The sequence below is a fragment of the Myotis lucifugus genome, unplaced genomic scaffold (assembly GCF_000147115.1).
Source record: "Myotis lucifugus unplaced genomic scaffold, Myoluc2.0 scaffold_96, whole genome shotgun sequence".
In the NCBI taxonomy this organism is placed as follows: Eukaryota; Metazoa; Chordata; class Mammalia; order Chiroptera; family Vespertilionidae; genus Myotis; species Myotis lucifugus.
In genome coordinates this window covers 391,749-408,244 of record NW_005871144.1, presented here as the reverse complement: position 1 = coordinate 408,244, position 16,496 = coordinate 391,749, and the positions used below count along the sequence as shown (strand labels likewise).

At 45.1% G+C, this 16,496-nt stretch overlaps 1 protein-coding gene across 7 annotated transcripts in view; it reads right to left on the bottom strand.

Annotated features, from left to right (window-relative positions):
• The window catches only part of ANKRD6 (ankyrin repeat domain 6), a 157,658-nt gene that overhangs the window by 25,713 nt on the left and 115,449 nt on the right, over window positions 1–16,496 (bottom strand). For 4 of the 7 annotated variants that reach the window (XM_006091797.3, XM_023756507.1, XM_006091798.3 and 1 more), the window contains one exon: window positions 8,101–8,199. In XM_006091797.3, the coding sequence (XP_006091859.1) occupies window positions 8,101–8,199 (99 nt within the window). Of the gene's footprint in view, window positions 1–5,735; window positions 6,075–8,100; window positions 8,200–16,496 lie in introns of all 7 variants that reach the window. The other 3 variants (XM_023756506.1, XM_014458416.2, XM_014458420.2) reach the window with 1 other exon arrangement.

Here is a 16,496-nt window from a genome sequence, read left to right as displayed (position 1 = left end):
CCAGAATTCAGGATTTTAAAAAGATTCCCAGGTGATTCTAATGTGCAGCCAAGGTTGAGAACCACTGTCTTAGAGGAAAGACAGTCAAGACTGTAAGAAGGGAGAGTTCTGAAGTGCCCTAAGAGCACATCTGATCTCTGACAAGCACTCAGCAAGTCAAGCTGAGACGAATGGAGTCCAATCTGGGGTCCAGGTTCACAGGGGAGGTGAGTGATCATTAGAAAATGTTCCTTCACTGGTAAAAGGAGGGGTGATGATCCTCAAGGCCCCTGCCTTCCCTGGGGTTCTGTGGTTTGGTTGATAAGAGTTTGCATAAATAAAGTTTCCTAGTGGAGAACCAGAGGGGCAATCATACTGGGGCATCCCTGGCCCTTAGCCCCAGAAAAGAAAGGGAGACAATTATAAAACAGAAAACCTTAAGATTTTTCAAAGAGGAATGCACTGCTACCTATAAATAACCCTAATGAAATTCTGGTTCTACTTACTAAACTCCCTGGAATTTAAAAACAATACACTTTAAAAGCACTTAATTGGAAAAAATGTTCTGGAGATGGATGATGGTGATGGTTGCACAACACTGTAAATGTACTTAATGCCACTGAGCTGTATGGTTAAAATGGTAAATTTTATGTTATGTACATTCTATCACAATAAAAAAGCACTTAATGCTATTTAAAACTCAAATTCACTTTCTTTAGATTAAAAATCCCCCCTTAGAAATCCACGAGAAGTGATTTTTATTTTCTGCCTTATACTTTTTAATACCTCCCAACTTTTTGTACTTAACATTTAATTTTTAGTACGAGGAAAAACAGCTATTTATTAAAAGTCTGAGCTGTAATGGACTGTGTGGCAGAATCCTTTCTCACTGTTCATTCGTATAACTTGGGGGAGATTTCCGCAGTGTCGGTCAGGACATCGAGCCCCATTACCAGGACTTCATCCACTGTCCGCAGATCCCTGCCCTCAGCACCCTATGCTATTATTCCCATTATAAATTAAGTGTAGAGTTGGTTTTTCCGCACCTTCCCAGGCCCCTCGTTCAAAGAGGACCCTGTCTTTGGGACATGCAGGCAAAAGAAGACCATGGCCATTTCACATCCATTTCAAACATCGTAAGAAGTGTCTCCAGATGACATATACTTAATGCCCAGACAAGTGATCATATGAAAAACTGCCCGTGTCTTAACTTTTTAAGTTTCTATAAGAATTTCTAAGACTGCCCATCTCCCTATCAGAATGGTGATGGATTTGCACAAAATGGACCTCGAGTGCAATTTGTTAATACTGACCTGATCTGGCATTCTGTTCTCAGCCAGAAAGGTGAGGTTGAGGCTCACCCTTTCAGCATAAATACTGACTTGGCCAGCCAGACTGGTAATGGTTAGAGGCCTTTTAACGTTCCCACAAACTGCAGGCACTTTAACGAACACTCCTTGGACCCACCAGAACAACCTTTCACAGAACAAAACTTAACCACTCCGCCATGCTGTGCGTAAAGTGTGAGCAGTAAGCCCTGGACACCGGTGGCATCAGCCTCTCCGGCCACACAAGTCGCCTCACAAAGGGCCTCTGCTGATTAGGGCACGGTCTACCCTATGCATTGCTTTCGGTCAAATGTTTTATTGTGTTTCACAAGCTGCCACTAAATCATGAATTGAGGCAGCTTTGGAGCCAGAATGTAACCATCATTTATTACTTTCTTTTAACATGAATCTACTGTATTTACTTCCCTCGAGATAACTTTCCTTTGTGAAAGTCTAGCTCAATGCGAGAAGCTAAATCTAACTTTTAGTTCAGCCCTTAGGAACCAATTTCTAGATGGATTATCAAGACTCAAAGAGAGATTCGCCCGGCCAGCGTGGCTCAGTGGTTGAGCATTGACCTATGAACCAGAGATCATGCTTCCATTCCCAGGCAGGGCACATGCCCAGGTTGTGGGCTCGATCCCCATTGCGAGGACTTGCAGGAGGCAGCCTATCATTGATTCTCTCTCATCACTGATGGTTCTCTCTCTCTTTCCCTTTCCCTTCCTCTCTGAAATCAATAAAAATAAAAAATAAAATAAAAAAAGACTAAAGAGATCTAACAACAGTATGAGGCTGCAGTGAGAACACAAACTGGAGAAACCAAGATGGCGGCATAGGTAAACACCGGAGATTGCTGCCTCGCACAACCACTTCAAAAATACAACTAAAAGACAAAATGGACATCATCCAGAACCACAGGAAGGCTGGCTGAGTGGAAATTCTACAACTAGAAGGAAAGAGAAAAGCACACTGAGACTCAGAGGAGGTGCGGAAGTAAAGTGCAGAGGTATGGTAAAACACGCAGAAAGGGCTGGCAACTGAGGACACGGTTGTCTTTTTCAATCCGGAGGGAATCTCAAGCTCCCGACCGCCCTGGACTCCAGTTCCCGGCAAGTCTCTGGGGACCCAAACTCATATGGGGAGAAACTGGACTGTCTGGCAGCGGGCGGAACTCGAGGGCGGCTTTCTCTCAAAGGTACTTGCAGCGATTCCATGGGACACTGAGACCCAGGGCCTCTTAGGGCAGGGCTGATGATCAGCCATAGCTGTTTGCTCCACCCTGTTGATTCCCTGAGACCCCGCCCCACCCAAGCTCTGTGCAGAGGCTTTTTGGCCCTTTGCAATCTAAAATTACCTAACAAACGGCAGCTGGGTCAGAGAGACCCAGAACATCCAAAAGAAGGCCAAAGGCCCCACAGCAGCTTGCATTGCTTCACAGCTGGGCCTCAGCTGGGCACCTCCAAACCCCAAACAAAGAAGAGGAATCTGCAGATCTCTCCATAGCTCCTGCTGGGTAGCCTCAGGCAGAGGCTAAATTAGCACCTCCTTAGAGATCCAAGAGCCCGTGTACCCAGTGGTCAGAGTGGGACCATCCAGATTATAACTCCTCAGATCCATAAGGCTAACACTCAGGGGGCAGACTCAGTGAGCACCAAAGCCCCACTGAAGCAAGTCTTGCCCCAGTAGGGTGTCTCCAGCACAGAAGTTCTCCCACCGTAGACACAGCTGATTCTCACAGCCAATTGGCCTGGAGGTCAATTCCTCCCACTGATACCAACAACAATCAAGGCTTAACTACAAGACTGTGCACAAAGCCCACAAAGGGGTGCACCAAGAGTGTCCACCTCAGGTAATTGGGGAGGCTGAGCCACCTAGCACAGAAAGCCACTCTATCAACACAGGGAAGCAGCCAAAAGCAGAGACAAAAAAAAAAGGGTCACAAATGACAGAAATGGAGGAAAGCAAACTACTGGATATAGAGTTCAAAGCCATGGTTATAAGGTTTTTCAAAAATTTTCTAGAAACCGCCAATAAATTTAGTGAGACCCTCGAGGATATGAAAGGGACCAATTAGAAATTAAGCATACACTGACTGAAATAAAGAATAATATACAGAGATCCAACAGCAGACTAGAGGATCGCAAGAATCAAGTCAAAGATTTGAAATACGAAGAAGCAAATAACACCCAACTGAAAAAGAAAGAAAAAAGAAGAATCAAAAAATATGAAGATAGTGTAAGGAGCCTCTGGGACAACTTCAAGCGTACCAACATCCGAATTATGGGGGTGCCAAGAAGAAGAGAGAGGGCAAGATATTGAAAACCTATTTGAAGAAATAATGACAGAAAACTTCCCCTACCTGGTGAAAGAAATAGTGAAGAACCTACAACCAAGATTACTCTACCCAGCAAAGCTATCATTCAGAATTGAAGGTTAGATAAAGAGCTTCACAGATAAGAAAAAGCTAAAGGAGTTCATCACCACCAAACCAGTATTATATGAAATGCTGAAAGGTATTCTTTAAGAAGAGGAAGAAGAAGAAAAAGGTAAAGATAAAAATTATGAACAACAAACACATATCTATCAACAAGTGAAACTAAAAATCAAGTGAATAAAAAATCTGATGAACAGAATAAACTGGTGAATATAATAGAATCAGGGGCATAGAAAGGGAGTGGGCTGACAATTCTTGGGGGGAAAGGGGTGTGGGGGGTGCAGGAAGAGACTGGACAAAAATTGTACACCTATGGATAAGGACAGTGGGGGGGGGAGTGGTAAGGGCAGAGGGTGGTGTGGGAACCGGGTGGAGGGGAGCTATGGGGGAAAAAAGAGGAACAACTGTAGTAGTCTGAACAATAAAGATTTAATAAAAAAACAAACAAAAAGAAACAAAAAAAACCTGGCAAATGGATAAATTATGGTATATCTATTCAATGAAATACTACTTGGTAAGAGGAATGAACTACTGTTTCATGCAACATGTATGCAACTCACATAGATTGGGCTAAATAAAAGAAGCTAGATTCAAACAAACAAACAAAAAAGAGAACACAAACGGTCCTCAACCACCTGGCACAGCTGTTTCCTGCATCTCCCCTTTCTCTGCGGAGACCTTTGAGTGGCACTGCTTGTCTCCAGGCCACAGCCCCCGCCCCCACCTTTACTCCCCTCAGACAGAGCCGTCCCTCAGAGCCTTCATCCTTGCCTATGGGTCCGTAAACACTGGTGAAAGCCAAAGTCAACCGTTCCCCACTAGAAGAGGCTGTCCTTCAGCTGCACCCTGAGCTTTGTTCACACTAGAGGGGGTGGTTCTGGGGGACTGAGAGAGACACTTCTCCGGTATAAACCCAGCCACCTTTAAATTACTAAGGTGAGAAGTGAAGGCTCTGGGAGATGCTTCCCCAGAGCACAACACAAACAACTGAACAACTTGAGAACAAATTGGAACACAGTCAATTACCTGCAAATCTACTTTCCTCCTATAAAGCGAAAGTTTACTGTTGAAATATTTCCTCTTTGAAATAGGACACAGAAAAGAACAAAATGTGTCCTTAATACATACTTATTAATATGCCCAAGAAGCAAGTGTGACATAATTCTTATTTCTATGATTTAAACATGAAATTCTGAAACTTTGTGGAAATTTTTAAAAAACTGGGAAAAGTCTAACACTGTCAACAGCATTTACTCATTGTTTATTCAGTGAATACTTATTGACCTCTACTCTACTCCAAGTGTCATGGCATCCAACTCCTTCCTTCTACTGATAAAAGAAACCAAGACCCAGTGCAGGTCAGTGCCTCGCTGAGGATAAACAAGCTAATTCGGGTAGCATGGTTGGGTGAGAATTCAAATAGTTGAGGCTCTTTGCACTCACCCCTACCTGTTTCCAATCTGTGAAGCCAATTAACCTGAGGACAGGTCTTTAAAAGTTCAGGTACCTCTGTGGGGTTGGGCGGCCCTTTATGGCATGATTACCAGTAAGCTAAGTGCTTCAGTGCAGTGCCATGGCCTCTCTAGGTGCCCGAGGAGTAGCTGTTGAATGATTAACTGCAAAGCAGCAGAAGGAAAAATGCTGCAGCTGGAAACTTGCAGTTGGCACTTTCCTTTGGAACACGTTGACCTGTTTGTAAAGTACATGAACTGCCAGTTCTCAATTTTTCTGACATCAGTGTTCCTTACTTGGGGATTTTTAAGATGTTTGGAAGCTCTGAGGTCTAAATCCTTGTTCTGATATGCTTTCAGTATTCTCTCCTACATGGTGAGAAAGAGTGAGCAGATTCCAAAGCAAAGCTCATGGAAGAAACCCCAGTCATGCAAGGGTGGAACATGCCCCTCTTCAGGAGGAACCCCTTCCAGGTGACACAGGCAGACATGTTGCAAGGAAGCTCAAGACAGGCTAGGTACACAAAGCAAGTTGCTGACCTCTTTTTCTCTCTCTGATCTTCTAGGGTTCTTCCTAGCCTTTCTTCTCTGGTTTTTCTTATTTTTTTCTTCCTTCATGCCTTTTACCGTGGCCACAGGGTCCTGGACTATTTCTGGGGTGGGGGCTGTGTGACTGCTCATTGACCAATCAGAGATGGCGTTAGAGCTCCAATGAGAGTTGATAGGATTGACGAGAGGCAAGAGGGAATTTGCTCCTGCGGTTGCATATTCTAAAGAACTGGTTTCCACAGGTTCAAATTCATAATAATCCCACTCCAGGCCACTGGAAGACATTCTTCAACTAATTCTCAGTCTTTACCATGACATAAAGAACAGTATCTGCAGAAGATGAAGTCAGGGGTAAATGCTTCATAACATTAACATTCTCTGTTTCTATCCACCATCCAAGATAATGTCTTGGGTACAGGCAACTTCTGAAATTACTTTTTTCAATAATGAATTTTCCAGCTTCTTTAAAGAGCACCCATAAAGAGTTTTCTTCCTGAAATTCTTGCATCAGTTTCAAGACGGATCATTAACAAGCACAGCAGATATACAGAAGACAGACATGAACCACATCTGGCAAATGCATTACTTCAGAACTAGTGAAGGTCCATTCCACCTTCTCCATCCTCACCTGTTTTTACACTGTTTTATTGTTGTGTTCTTATTTTGTTTTATATTAAGTTATCTGAGAGAAGCAATGTATGGATTGTCCTGTTTAAGTGAAAACGATGAAAGAAAATAAATACTAATTCAAAAAAAGAGAGAGGGTGTTCCTGTTTAAAGTAGCGCTGGCTTTTCCTTCGGCTAACATAGCTATATTGACACGGCTCCCCTTGGTTACCTTGTGAGAACTCCTGCCTGTTTGAGTTCTTATCTTGTCTGATATAAATAGCAGAAGCTAGGGAGTTAGCATGGCTTTTGCTGCATTAGACCTCAGACAAGAGTGCTGGGTTGGGATAGGTTAGCATGCCTGGCATTGCAGCCTTGCCATCATGACAAGCAAGGGCTTTAATTATCTAAAGAGGAGACCAGATGCACCCAAGACGTGTGCACCAGCAACTCCAAGGCCTGCCTTTTCTGTGGTCAGAATCTCTTCTCTCTCCTGGTATTTTTGCTGTCATCTATGGGCATGATGTAATCATGAATGTAATGATGGCTACAGTATGGGAAAATAAAAAAAGCATATGGCCCAAGGTAGATATCAACAGCTTAAAACTTAAATCAGTGTCTTCTGAAAATAATGTTCTTGATGACTCAACAGATTCCAAATATAACCAGATATTTATGAATGACACTGAACAGCCTTCTGCCCATCATAAAACAATGACCTATTTAGTTATCTCTGTTTGCCAAATTTTAGAACATTACACAGAGGCCCAAAGAAAACTAGAAGCCTTTTGGTAATGCACACCCTAGCATGCCTGAGGATCTCAAATTTGCTAATACTCTGTAACCACAGTTATTAAAGGTGAATCGGGAAGAGGTTATAAGCGTAAACTCTCCAAGATGCTGTGTTCCTTACAAAAGGGCTTATTCCTTAGAGTCCTACTGCACAAACTAGAGTTAGAAACAGTTTCCAGTCACATTATCATAGGACTTTTTCCTAATAGTTAACCAGAGAACAATTTACATAATCTTTTCTATATCCCCTTCTTAGAGAAGCCACCTTTCCCAAAGACCCAATAGGGCACCCCAGGGACTACGTGACCCCACCCCACCACTGCTGATTGGCTCAGAAATGGATACGTGATCCCAAAGAAGCCAGCTGGAGTCTCTCTAGATAATCTGAGTGAAGAGACTCAGAGGCTGAGTCTCAATAATGGTACAGCACCAGAGTGAGCTCCATCTGCAGGCCTCCTTTTTCTTGGGTTCCATGAGACCAGTTCTGTTTTCTTTGAATAGGTTGTTTTAAACTGAATGTACACTGACTAAGAGAAATCAAAGTGAGAAAAGGAATAAAATAAGTTTTTAAGCCCCACCTTTTCTCCAATGGTAAGCTTGATCAATACTCACTTGTGTGTGTGTGAGTGAGTGTGTGTGTGGTGCTCCTTCATACTGAGACAGGACACAGACAAAATGCCCTCTGAAGCTCTGCACTTGAATGATGCTTGGTAGGAAATGAACCATGAGAGGAATTCAGCACACATTCCCAAACTCGAATTTGCCATTGAGAATGGGTCCCAGAATAGGTCTTCAAGAGTAAGCTCTTCCCACCATGGGGACCAAGACGTTGATAAAAGGGGCTGAAGAGCATCTACTCCCCTCCCACCTCACAGCTGGTTCCATGCTGTACTGTGGATTTCTAGGCAGACAAGCTCTTCTGACAACCCACCCCGATAGAATGGTGGCCTCTACTCACATCGTCCTGAACATCGAGGTCGCAGCCAGCCTTCAGCAAGATCTGGACCACAGCAAGATGACCTTTATTGGCAGCGAGATGCAGGGGGGTCCGGCCATGCTGTTGATGCAAAGCAAACACCGATTCAAAACAGGACATCAAAATCACTCCCCTGGGACAGGCTGCACAGTGGCGTTTCATCCTTTCCCCTATGGTTTGATAGAAGATTCTTATGGATTTACCCAGAATTCAAGTTTGTCTCAGTTAACCTTGGCTACTGGCACTGTAACCAATGAACAAAACAGGCTCAAAATGTAAATTTTTCCCTTAGTGCATAATTTCTACTCCCACTCATTAAAACAAGCAGGAAATTAGAGGTTTCCTATTTTCTTTTGTTTCCCCACAGGTGCTAATACTCGGGGGCAATGAAGTGGCCACAATGCACTTGATGGGGTGAGATGGGAGAAGAGCAAAAGGTCAAGCTTATCAGCCCCGGGAAAATCTGGTTAGTAATTACTCAGAATTCAAACTGCTGGCCCAACTGATTAGAACTGATTCTCCCCATTTTTAAAAACAAATTTGAACATTACAAAATTATTTCAGCCATTCAAAAAGATGAATAATATTTTATTATTATTATGTAATATGTACATTCCACTAACTACTTTAAAAAAATTAGGGAAACCATAACGTTCCTTGTTAACCCCTCCCCGATCTCATTTTCCCTCCCATCCCAGAGGTAACCACTCTTTAAAAACAATTCTTTAATTAATTTTTAAAAAATATGTTCCTATTGAATTTTAGAGAGGAAGGGAGAGGGATAGAGAGATAGAAACATCCATGAGAGAGAGACATCAATCAGCTACCTCCTGCAAAACCCCTAATGGGGATTGAGCCCACAACATGGCATGTGTCCTGACCGGGAATCGAATCAGAGACCTCTTTGTTCATGGGTTGATGCTCAACCACTGAACCACTGGGCAACCACTCTTAAATTTGACATTCCTTTTTATTATATTTGCCTTTTATATTTTACTACATGTTTGTAGCCACAAACAATATATAAACATTGATTTGTTTTCAAACCTTACATAAATAGTAAGTATTAAACTGTACAATATCATTTGGTAATTTGGGGTCCAACGTTATATTTTTTGAGATTTTTTTTTTTCATATTCTCACACGCAGCTCCAGTTCTTTTATTCATTGTTCACTGTCTCCTACTCACAGACATACAGGATGTTTTCAGTGGTTTGTAGAACACCATTGTGTGGATGTCTCCTTATGCACCTGAGAAGGCTTCTTAGCCCTATTGTTGGGTCATAGAGATGACCATTCCCTTTGCCTGCCTTAAGCATGCAGCTCCTCATATATGACATTGAGGGTAACACCCAGAATAACCCTCTTCGGTATAAAACAACTTCTGAGATCTGACTGCGCCAAACCCCGAATTCTCTGAATCCTAAAGGAGACATTATGTCCCATTTGCTTCCTCCCTCAAGTTCACTGTGAAGATAGCGCCCCACCCCCATCTCAATTTCAAGCATCATTTCACCCCGGCCCCCAGCCATGCAGAAACACCCTGGAGGATTCAGATCTCATGGGGCCTTAAGTCCTTTTCAGCACCTCAATAAGACTCCCCAAAGACCTTTACTGATATTCTAGCAGGATAAACCCATTTATGATTTCACTAAAGTGCCAGTTTGCCATGGGCAACTAGCCGTGGAGGAAAACAGACAGCAAACAATAAAGGATCTTCATTTCTACCCATGAAATGCAATCAAAATGCTAGAAAGATGCTGGAAAGAGGTCGGAGCTCACTTTAAAATTAGAATTCTTAATTAAGAAAAAGTTATTCCCAAGAAAGTGGGCTATAAAAAGCCTTTATAAAAAAGCAATGTCTGAGATGAAGAGTGACTGTCCTTGGCTGATGACTGTGCTCAGCGCCTGCTACTTAACCTCGATTCTTTAAATGAAACGTCCACAGCTGATCCGATGGAGCAAAACGACTGGGTGCCGCCCACTGGCCCTGTGCCAGGCTCCACCTGTCATTGTGTGTCCTTGTCAAGGATACGAGGCATTCTGCAACACAGGGAAGTCGCTACGTGTGAGGAGAAACGTGTTAGGAAGGCTGACAGAATGATGGGACAAGAGTGTGTTTGAGCAACTGAAAAAATACAGACCACGGGGGCGGGGGAAGCTGCCGGGAGAGAGGATGGAAAATAGGCACCAGGCCGAGGGGCACTGGGTGTCGGAGGAGCCCTGAGGGACATCCTCATCAGCAATCAGATATTACTGGTGGGAAGCAAGGCCCAAGGAGGTGAAAATGTTGTCCGAGTAAACACAGACAATCAGAAGTCAGAAGAAGGAATACTGCTGTTCACACCAGGTCGCACCGGGCGGGCACTTTAGAAACTCTAAGTCTTTGACAAAAGACCTTCGGCTGGAGATGCCTTCCTCATCTGGAGAGAGTAAAGGTCAAGACATTGTAGCCCCACAAGTCTAACTCAAATCCCAGCTCTGACTGACACGCCTGCGTGCTTCTGTGCACCGCACTCTGCCAAGCCTGTCTCCTCACCTGTGAACTAGAAGGAGCCTCCACTCCCCACCCACAGGACTGAATAGGATAAATGAGGTAACACCCACCACCTAACAGGATTCCTTCCCCTCCAGCTGCCCTTGGCCCTAGCCCTGAAGCACCCAACTGCTCCCTCTCCTTCTTGACACCCCACAGCCTGGCCTTAGCCAATGCCCTGGGGCAGAGTTGGATGTCTGTCAGTCACTCGGACACCCGCAGGAGGGTGGAGGTCCTACCAGCCGGTGCTGATCCACTCGCCCACTTCTGTTTTTGAAGTACAGTCCACAGTTCCTAGTCTTTATGTACCTGCGAGGAAAGACTCCTTCGGTGGGAATGTCCTCCCAACAATGCCTTCTCCGATTCTCCAAGAAGAAATGTTTCTGGCCTTCCCTGCTCTACCCCCTCAGCCCTTCAGGTCCCTTTTAGGAAACGGCCACATTCTGTTTTGAGTGTCACCCTGGGTGCTGACTTCTTCCAACTAGGTTGGGATCACCCTGAGGCTGGACCGTGCCTTCCCTAAATGATAAAGCAAGTTGACTCTGGGGTCGGGGAGCAGGGGGGCATATCCAGTGTTCCTCAACCACAGGGCAGGCTGGGGCTGCCAAGGCCACTGGAGCAATCCCATAGTTCCAGGTTTGACCTCAGAGGAATGGAGAGCTTGGGATGGCTGTGGACTCTGAGTTCTGGGATGTCAGAGGAGACAGACATCCCGGGGGCTTCACAAGCATTTAAGCAGCTGCACAGTGACATGGGGGCTTCTCTGAGGAGGCTGAGTATCCCCCTCATGTGTCTGGTGCCTTTCTGGTATCGACATAACAGCAGCCAAGGCAGCAGTAATCAGTTTCTACTGAACCAAAGCTGTGCACTCCTGTCCCTAGGGCCTTTCTCCAACAAGACCAACCCCCTTAGACACACACATGCATATTCACACTCGCAGGCACGCACACACCATCATCACCACCCAAAGGAGGACAGCGAGAGAGGAGCAGAAATGTACTTGGTTTTCCAGAACATTCTGTAGTGAAAAAACAGCAAAGGTGGAGCTGTTAAGGGGAGCAGCTGCTCCCACCCAGCACACAGATGCACTCCAAGGTCATACCTGACAACGGGGAGGGCTGGAATGCTCTAAGTGTGAGGAAGCAGATAAAAACTGATTGTTAGCGGGGACTTGGAATGACAGACTCAAGGACGCAACTGCTCTCACCTCCAGGCCCCTAGCACTGGCCAGTGGAAGAAATGGGAACAGGAGAAAAGACTAAGTACTATGCACGAGAAGAAGACGTTTTAGAAGCATCGGTTTGTGCTGGGTCCTACCCCAGTTTTCCTCAAAGACCAGTTCTACCCAACTGAATGCAGGCCCTGGTGGGTCCAGGGAGAACAATAATAATGAGGACAAGAGCAAGGGACAGAAGTAGCTAACATTTATGAGGCACACGGCACGCCCTATCCTAAGAATTTTACATGTACTTGCCCAGTCAATCCTCCCAATGACCTGTGTGGTAGGCAATATCATTAAGCCCATTTTACAAACGAGAAAACTGAGGCATGGAGAGACCCTTGCTTGTTCTATGTCACACAACAGGTCATCAGAGTCTGGACTCACCCCTTAGCTGTCTGATCCAGGCCCTCACGGTGACCCCCATTCTGCTGCGTGGAGGTAAGGCTGTCCCCTGGCAGAGGGGCTTTGTGTCTCACCCTCAGGAAGCCCCCAAGACTCCCAGACGCTGACCTCGGAAGGTGCGTGGAAATCACCTGCTTTCCTTAAAATCTCAAGGACAGAGTGAGGTTGTCCATTCTCACTGTACCTGAGAATCACCTGGGGAGGCTGGTCCATTTGTCCGTCTATCAGCCTCTGCTTTTCCCCGAGTCCCTTCTCCAGAGGTTCTGCCTCAACTCCCTCTGGTGGGACTCAGGCATCATTTGTCATACAACCTCCCCAGGGGATTCTAATGAGTGACCCAGGCTGAGAGCCGGGCCAGGCTAACTCTCCCCGAGCAGCTACAGGCCCTTGGGCGAAACCCGCCGCGTTGGGCCTGTCCAAGCAAGAGCCATTCCTCTTGTTACATTCTTCATGATGCTCTCATGCACACCTGCCAGCACAACACACTAAAACCCACATCGCCACAACCCAGGGCTTCCTGGATCTTAAAAGAATAGATAAGCAATAGAGTGACATTCCTAAAAATTTGAAAGGTAAAAGCAAGTCGTCTGTACCACTATCACCCAATACAACTATTACCATTTTATCCACACTTTTTCAGTGCACCTTTTCTATTTATGTGTTTGTGCAGCTATAGTCACATAAAACTGCCTTGCTTTCTGCACTAACATTATGTCTTAAACCAGTGGCTCTCAAACTTTATTGGGCAGCAGAATCTCTTGGAGGGCTTGTTCACAGACATATCTGGGCCCCTTGGTGGAGTTTCAGATTCAGTAAGCCTGTGGTGCAGCCAGAATTTGCATTTCTAACAAGTTTCTAGGAAAAGCAGATGCTGCTGGTATGGGACCACATTTTGAGAACAATTGACATAAATCACTGCTTTTCTACCATGTTGCACATTAGTCACCTGAAAATTAAAACAAAAAAATCTGAAACCTTACCACCAAATGGTTGAATTCCATCAGCCTAGGGTTGGGTCTGTTGTGGGTACTTTTAAAAAAAAAATTTTTTTTATTGCTTTCAGAGAGGAAGGGAGAGATAGAAACATGGTTGAGAGAGAATCATCAATCAGCTACCTCCTGCAGGCCCCCTACTGGGGATCGAGCCTGCAACCAAGGCATGTGCCTTGACTGGGAATCAAACCGTGACCTCCTGGTTCATAGGTCGACATTCAACCACTGAGCCTCGCTGGCTGGGCTGTTGTGGGTTCTTTTTAAGTTCTAGGTGATTGTGATGTACAGCCAGAGGTTATGAACATCTGCCTTGCACTCTTTGAAGATGCTAGCTCCTCCAACTTGCTCTGATATCAGGATAGGCCATCTGAAACGGGCAGGGGTGAAAGGACACAGGACCCTGCAAAGCGCACACATTTCCCTTGATCCAACCATGAAGAGGCACAGACTCAGCCAGAGCCTGTTCACTTCCAGGGAACTGAACAGCAAAGGGCCTGGAGATGTTGCCAAGCAACAACCACAGAGAGGTGGCCCGGCTGTCCACAGCTCCGGGCTGTGGTCGGGGTGCTGCTCTGTTCTGGCAGGTTGAGCCAGTGGGTCCCGACTTCCAGCAGGACTGCTGCACAAGAACAGCAGAGCGAGTCCTGTTCAAGCAGGTGACCCATAAATTACACTAACCGGTGGTCATAAAGGGAGCACAGAACAAATGGTCCCTGCTGCACAGTTTGAAGAGGCCAACGCCCACCTGGAGGGGCGGGACTATGTCAGGGCACATTCCAGGGGAGGATTCCTGTTCAGATAAAGATCTCCTATCAACAGGATGACAAGGGAGCCCAGCCAAAAGCAAGCAGCTTAAAATGCACCTTGAAAGGAAGTGGAGGTGTTTTATTCCCAGCATGTGTGCAGATATGCTGCTTAACCGTCTCACTGGTCAGTCCCAGGAAGACAGGGAGGCAAGGTGTTTATGTAGGAGAGACCTCCCTCGGTAGGGGCTGAGCTCCAGGGAGGGGGACCAGGCATCAGTTGAGAACCACAACCCACAGAAACAAGTTTGGAAAGACTCTTCCCTCCCACTGACTCCTTGGGCCTGGGAGCCCTGGCCCGAGAGCTGGTCACTCCCTAATCTAGCAAAGACTCAGAGGTCGGGTCACAGCTCCTCTCTCCTGCTCAGGTCTCAGATCCTCCGTACTAAAGGGCAGGCCTTTCAGACCATGAATGATGAACCCCAGAATGGGTCCACAAAGTGAGAAAGAAGGGTGTTGGTGCTTAGCCATTCCTGGAACAAAATCTTTGTCTGCTGACATGCTTATGTCCAAGGTCACACAGAGAAGTGAGGCAAAGGAGAGAGGAATTGAGACCCATTAGCTCAAAGAAATGAAACAATTGTTATTACAAGGAGGGCAGTTGCATAGATGTGACCCACACAAGGGAAAACAGTTTAACAGGAAGAATTTAGCTGAGATTATATAACAATTTCAAAATGACAGTAGTTCCTTTTTTCAGATCATGAGAAATACAATAGATCAGGGTTGCATAGTCGTTTTAAATTTTTTTCCCCTCAATTACAGTTGACATTCAGTTTATATTATTTTCAGGTGTCCAGCATAGTGGTTAGACATTTACATAACTTATGAAGTGATCCCCCATAAGTCTAAAACCCATCTGGCACCATACCCAGTTATTACAATATTACTGACTATACTCCCTAAATTGTACTTTACATCCCTATGACTATTTTGTAAAACTGTGCAGTCTTTTTTGAGGCCAGTAATGTCTACATTATCTGTAGCATTAAGAAAATAGGAAAGGAAAGAGATGTAGAAACAAGAAAGCTAGTAAAATAAGAGTGGCACATATTTAAGAAACACTATAATATTCAGATTGAACAGGGTCTTGAGAGTTTAATTTGGATGAGGATAGTAAGGAAAACAGCTCCAAATCTAATTTGTGGCAGAACGGCACATTGCTGGAACCCTGGTCTCTGGCCCCTCATTTAGGTTTTAAATGGCAAAGACTCCTGCCAACTTTCTTAGGTGCCCTCAGGGTCCTCTTCTCACAGACAGTATTCCCAGCCTCACTGCCTGGAATGGTGTAGATGTGGGTATAAAACTTCAAAGTCCTTCTTAGGCTCATGATTTAATAAAGACGTTATGAAGACATTCGAAAAAAGGTGGGTAAAGAAAAAGCACCACAGATCAAAGGAGAGTGAGAAAATAAACCTTTACATTCAGAAAAATTATAGTTTAAAAAGCCTTCTTTCCTTGTTGGAAATGTGTTTTGTCTACTGTCTACCTGGATGAGGGACACATCACATCTTAATCAGACTATAGGTGACAGGAAGCAGCCAGGGAGTAAATTCCATGGATGACAAACATCAGGACTCAAGACAATCTCAGGTGGGAAGAACAGGCTAATTTTGACAACATAAAATGTAACAGGGGCAGACGTAAAATTCCCGCACTGAGAGTCAACTGCCCAATCACACCTGGGTACTGGCATTGTCTTGTATAGTAACAATTCTACGTTGTAAAAAGATCAGTTTTTTATACCGAAAAGCTTCATAATGCTTCTCTAAGTCTTACTTTGGGGATGGAGAAATAATCATAAATAATTGGGAGAGACGATTTGAAATGTATAGTGTTAGGAGTCAGTTATTCAAACATAATGGCTTAATTAATAAGTGAATTCCAGTAACTACCAGGGTTGGACTTGCTTCTAGAAAGGTCCACCAACAAGCAGGGCCAAAATATTTCAAGCAACGTATATGACTGGGCAGGACTCCGTTGGTCCCTAGAGTGCATCTGTCCCCAAGTGATAAGGAATTCAATCACTGGCCCTCATGCTCCTCACGAGAAGCTGTCTGGACTACCTTTTCAGTGGGTTACACATTGACAGAGGGTCCGGCTTGGCCAGCAAAGCGAGAGAGCCGCAGGGGGAAAGCCCAGTGCCCAGGGGCAGAGTGGAGGCTGGTCTGGCCTCCCCTCCACCTGGAAGGCTTCCTGCAGGTCTCACGCTTCGTGGAGTCCAGGGTTGGCAGCTCCCTTTCCTCTCTGGCACAGACCTGTATCCTGCATGTGTATCTAAGAATTTTCTTCTGTAGTCAAGGCAGGAGGTATAATTTACTTGACAGTTATTGAGAGCCAGGCGAAGTACTGAGGATTCAAGGATGATATAAACAAGGTCACGGCCCCTGCCAGCTCAGTGCTCACCCAGACTTCCTTTCCGC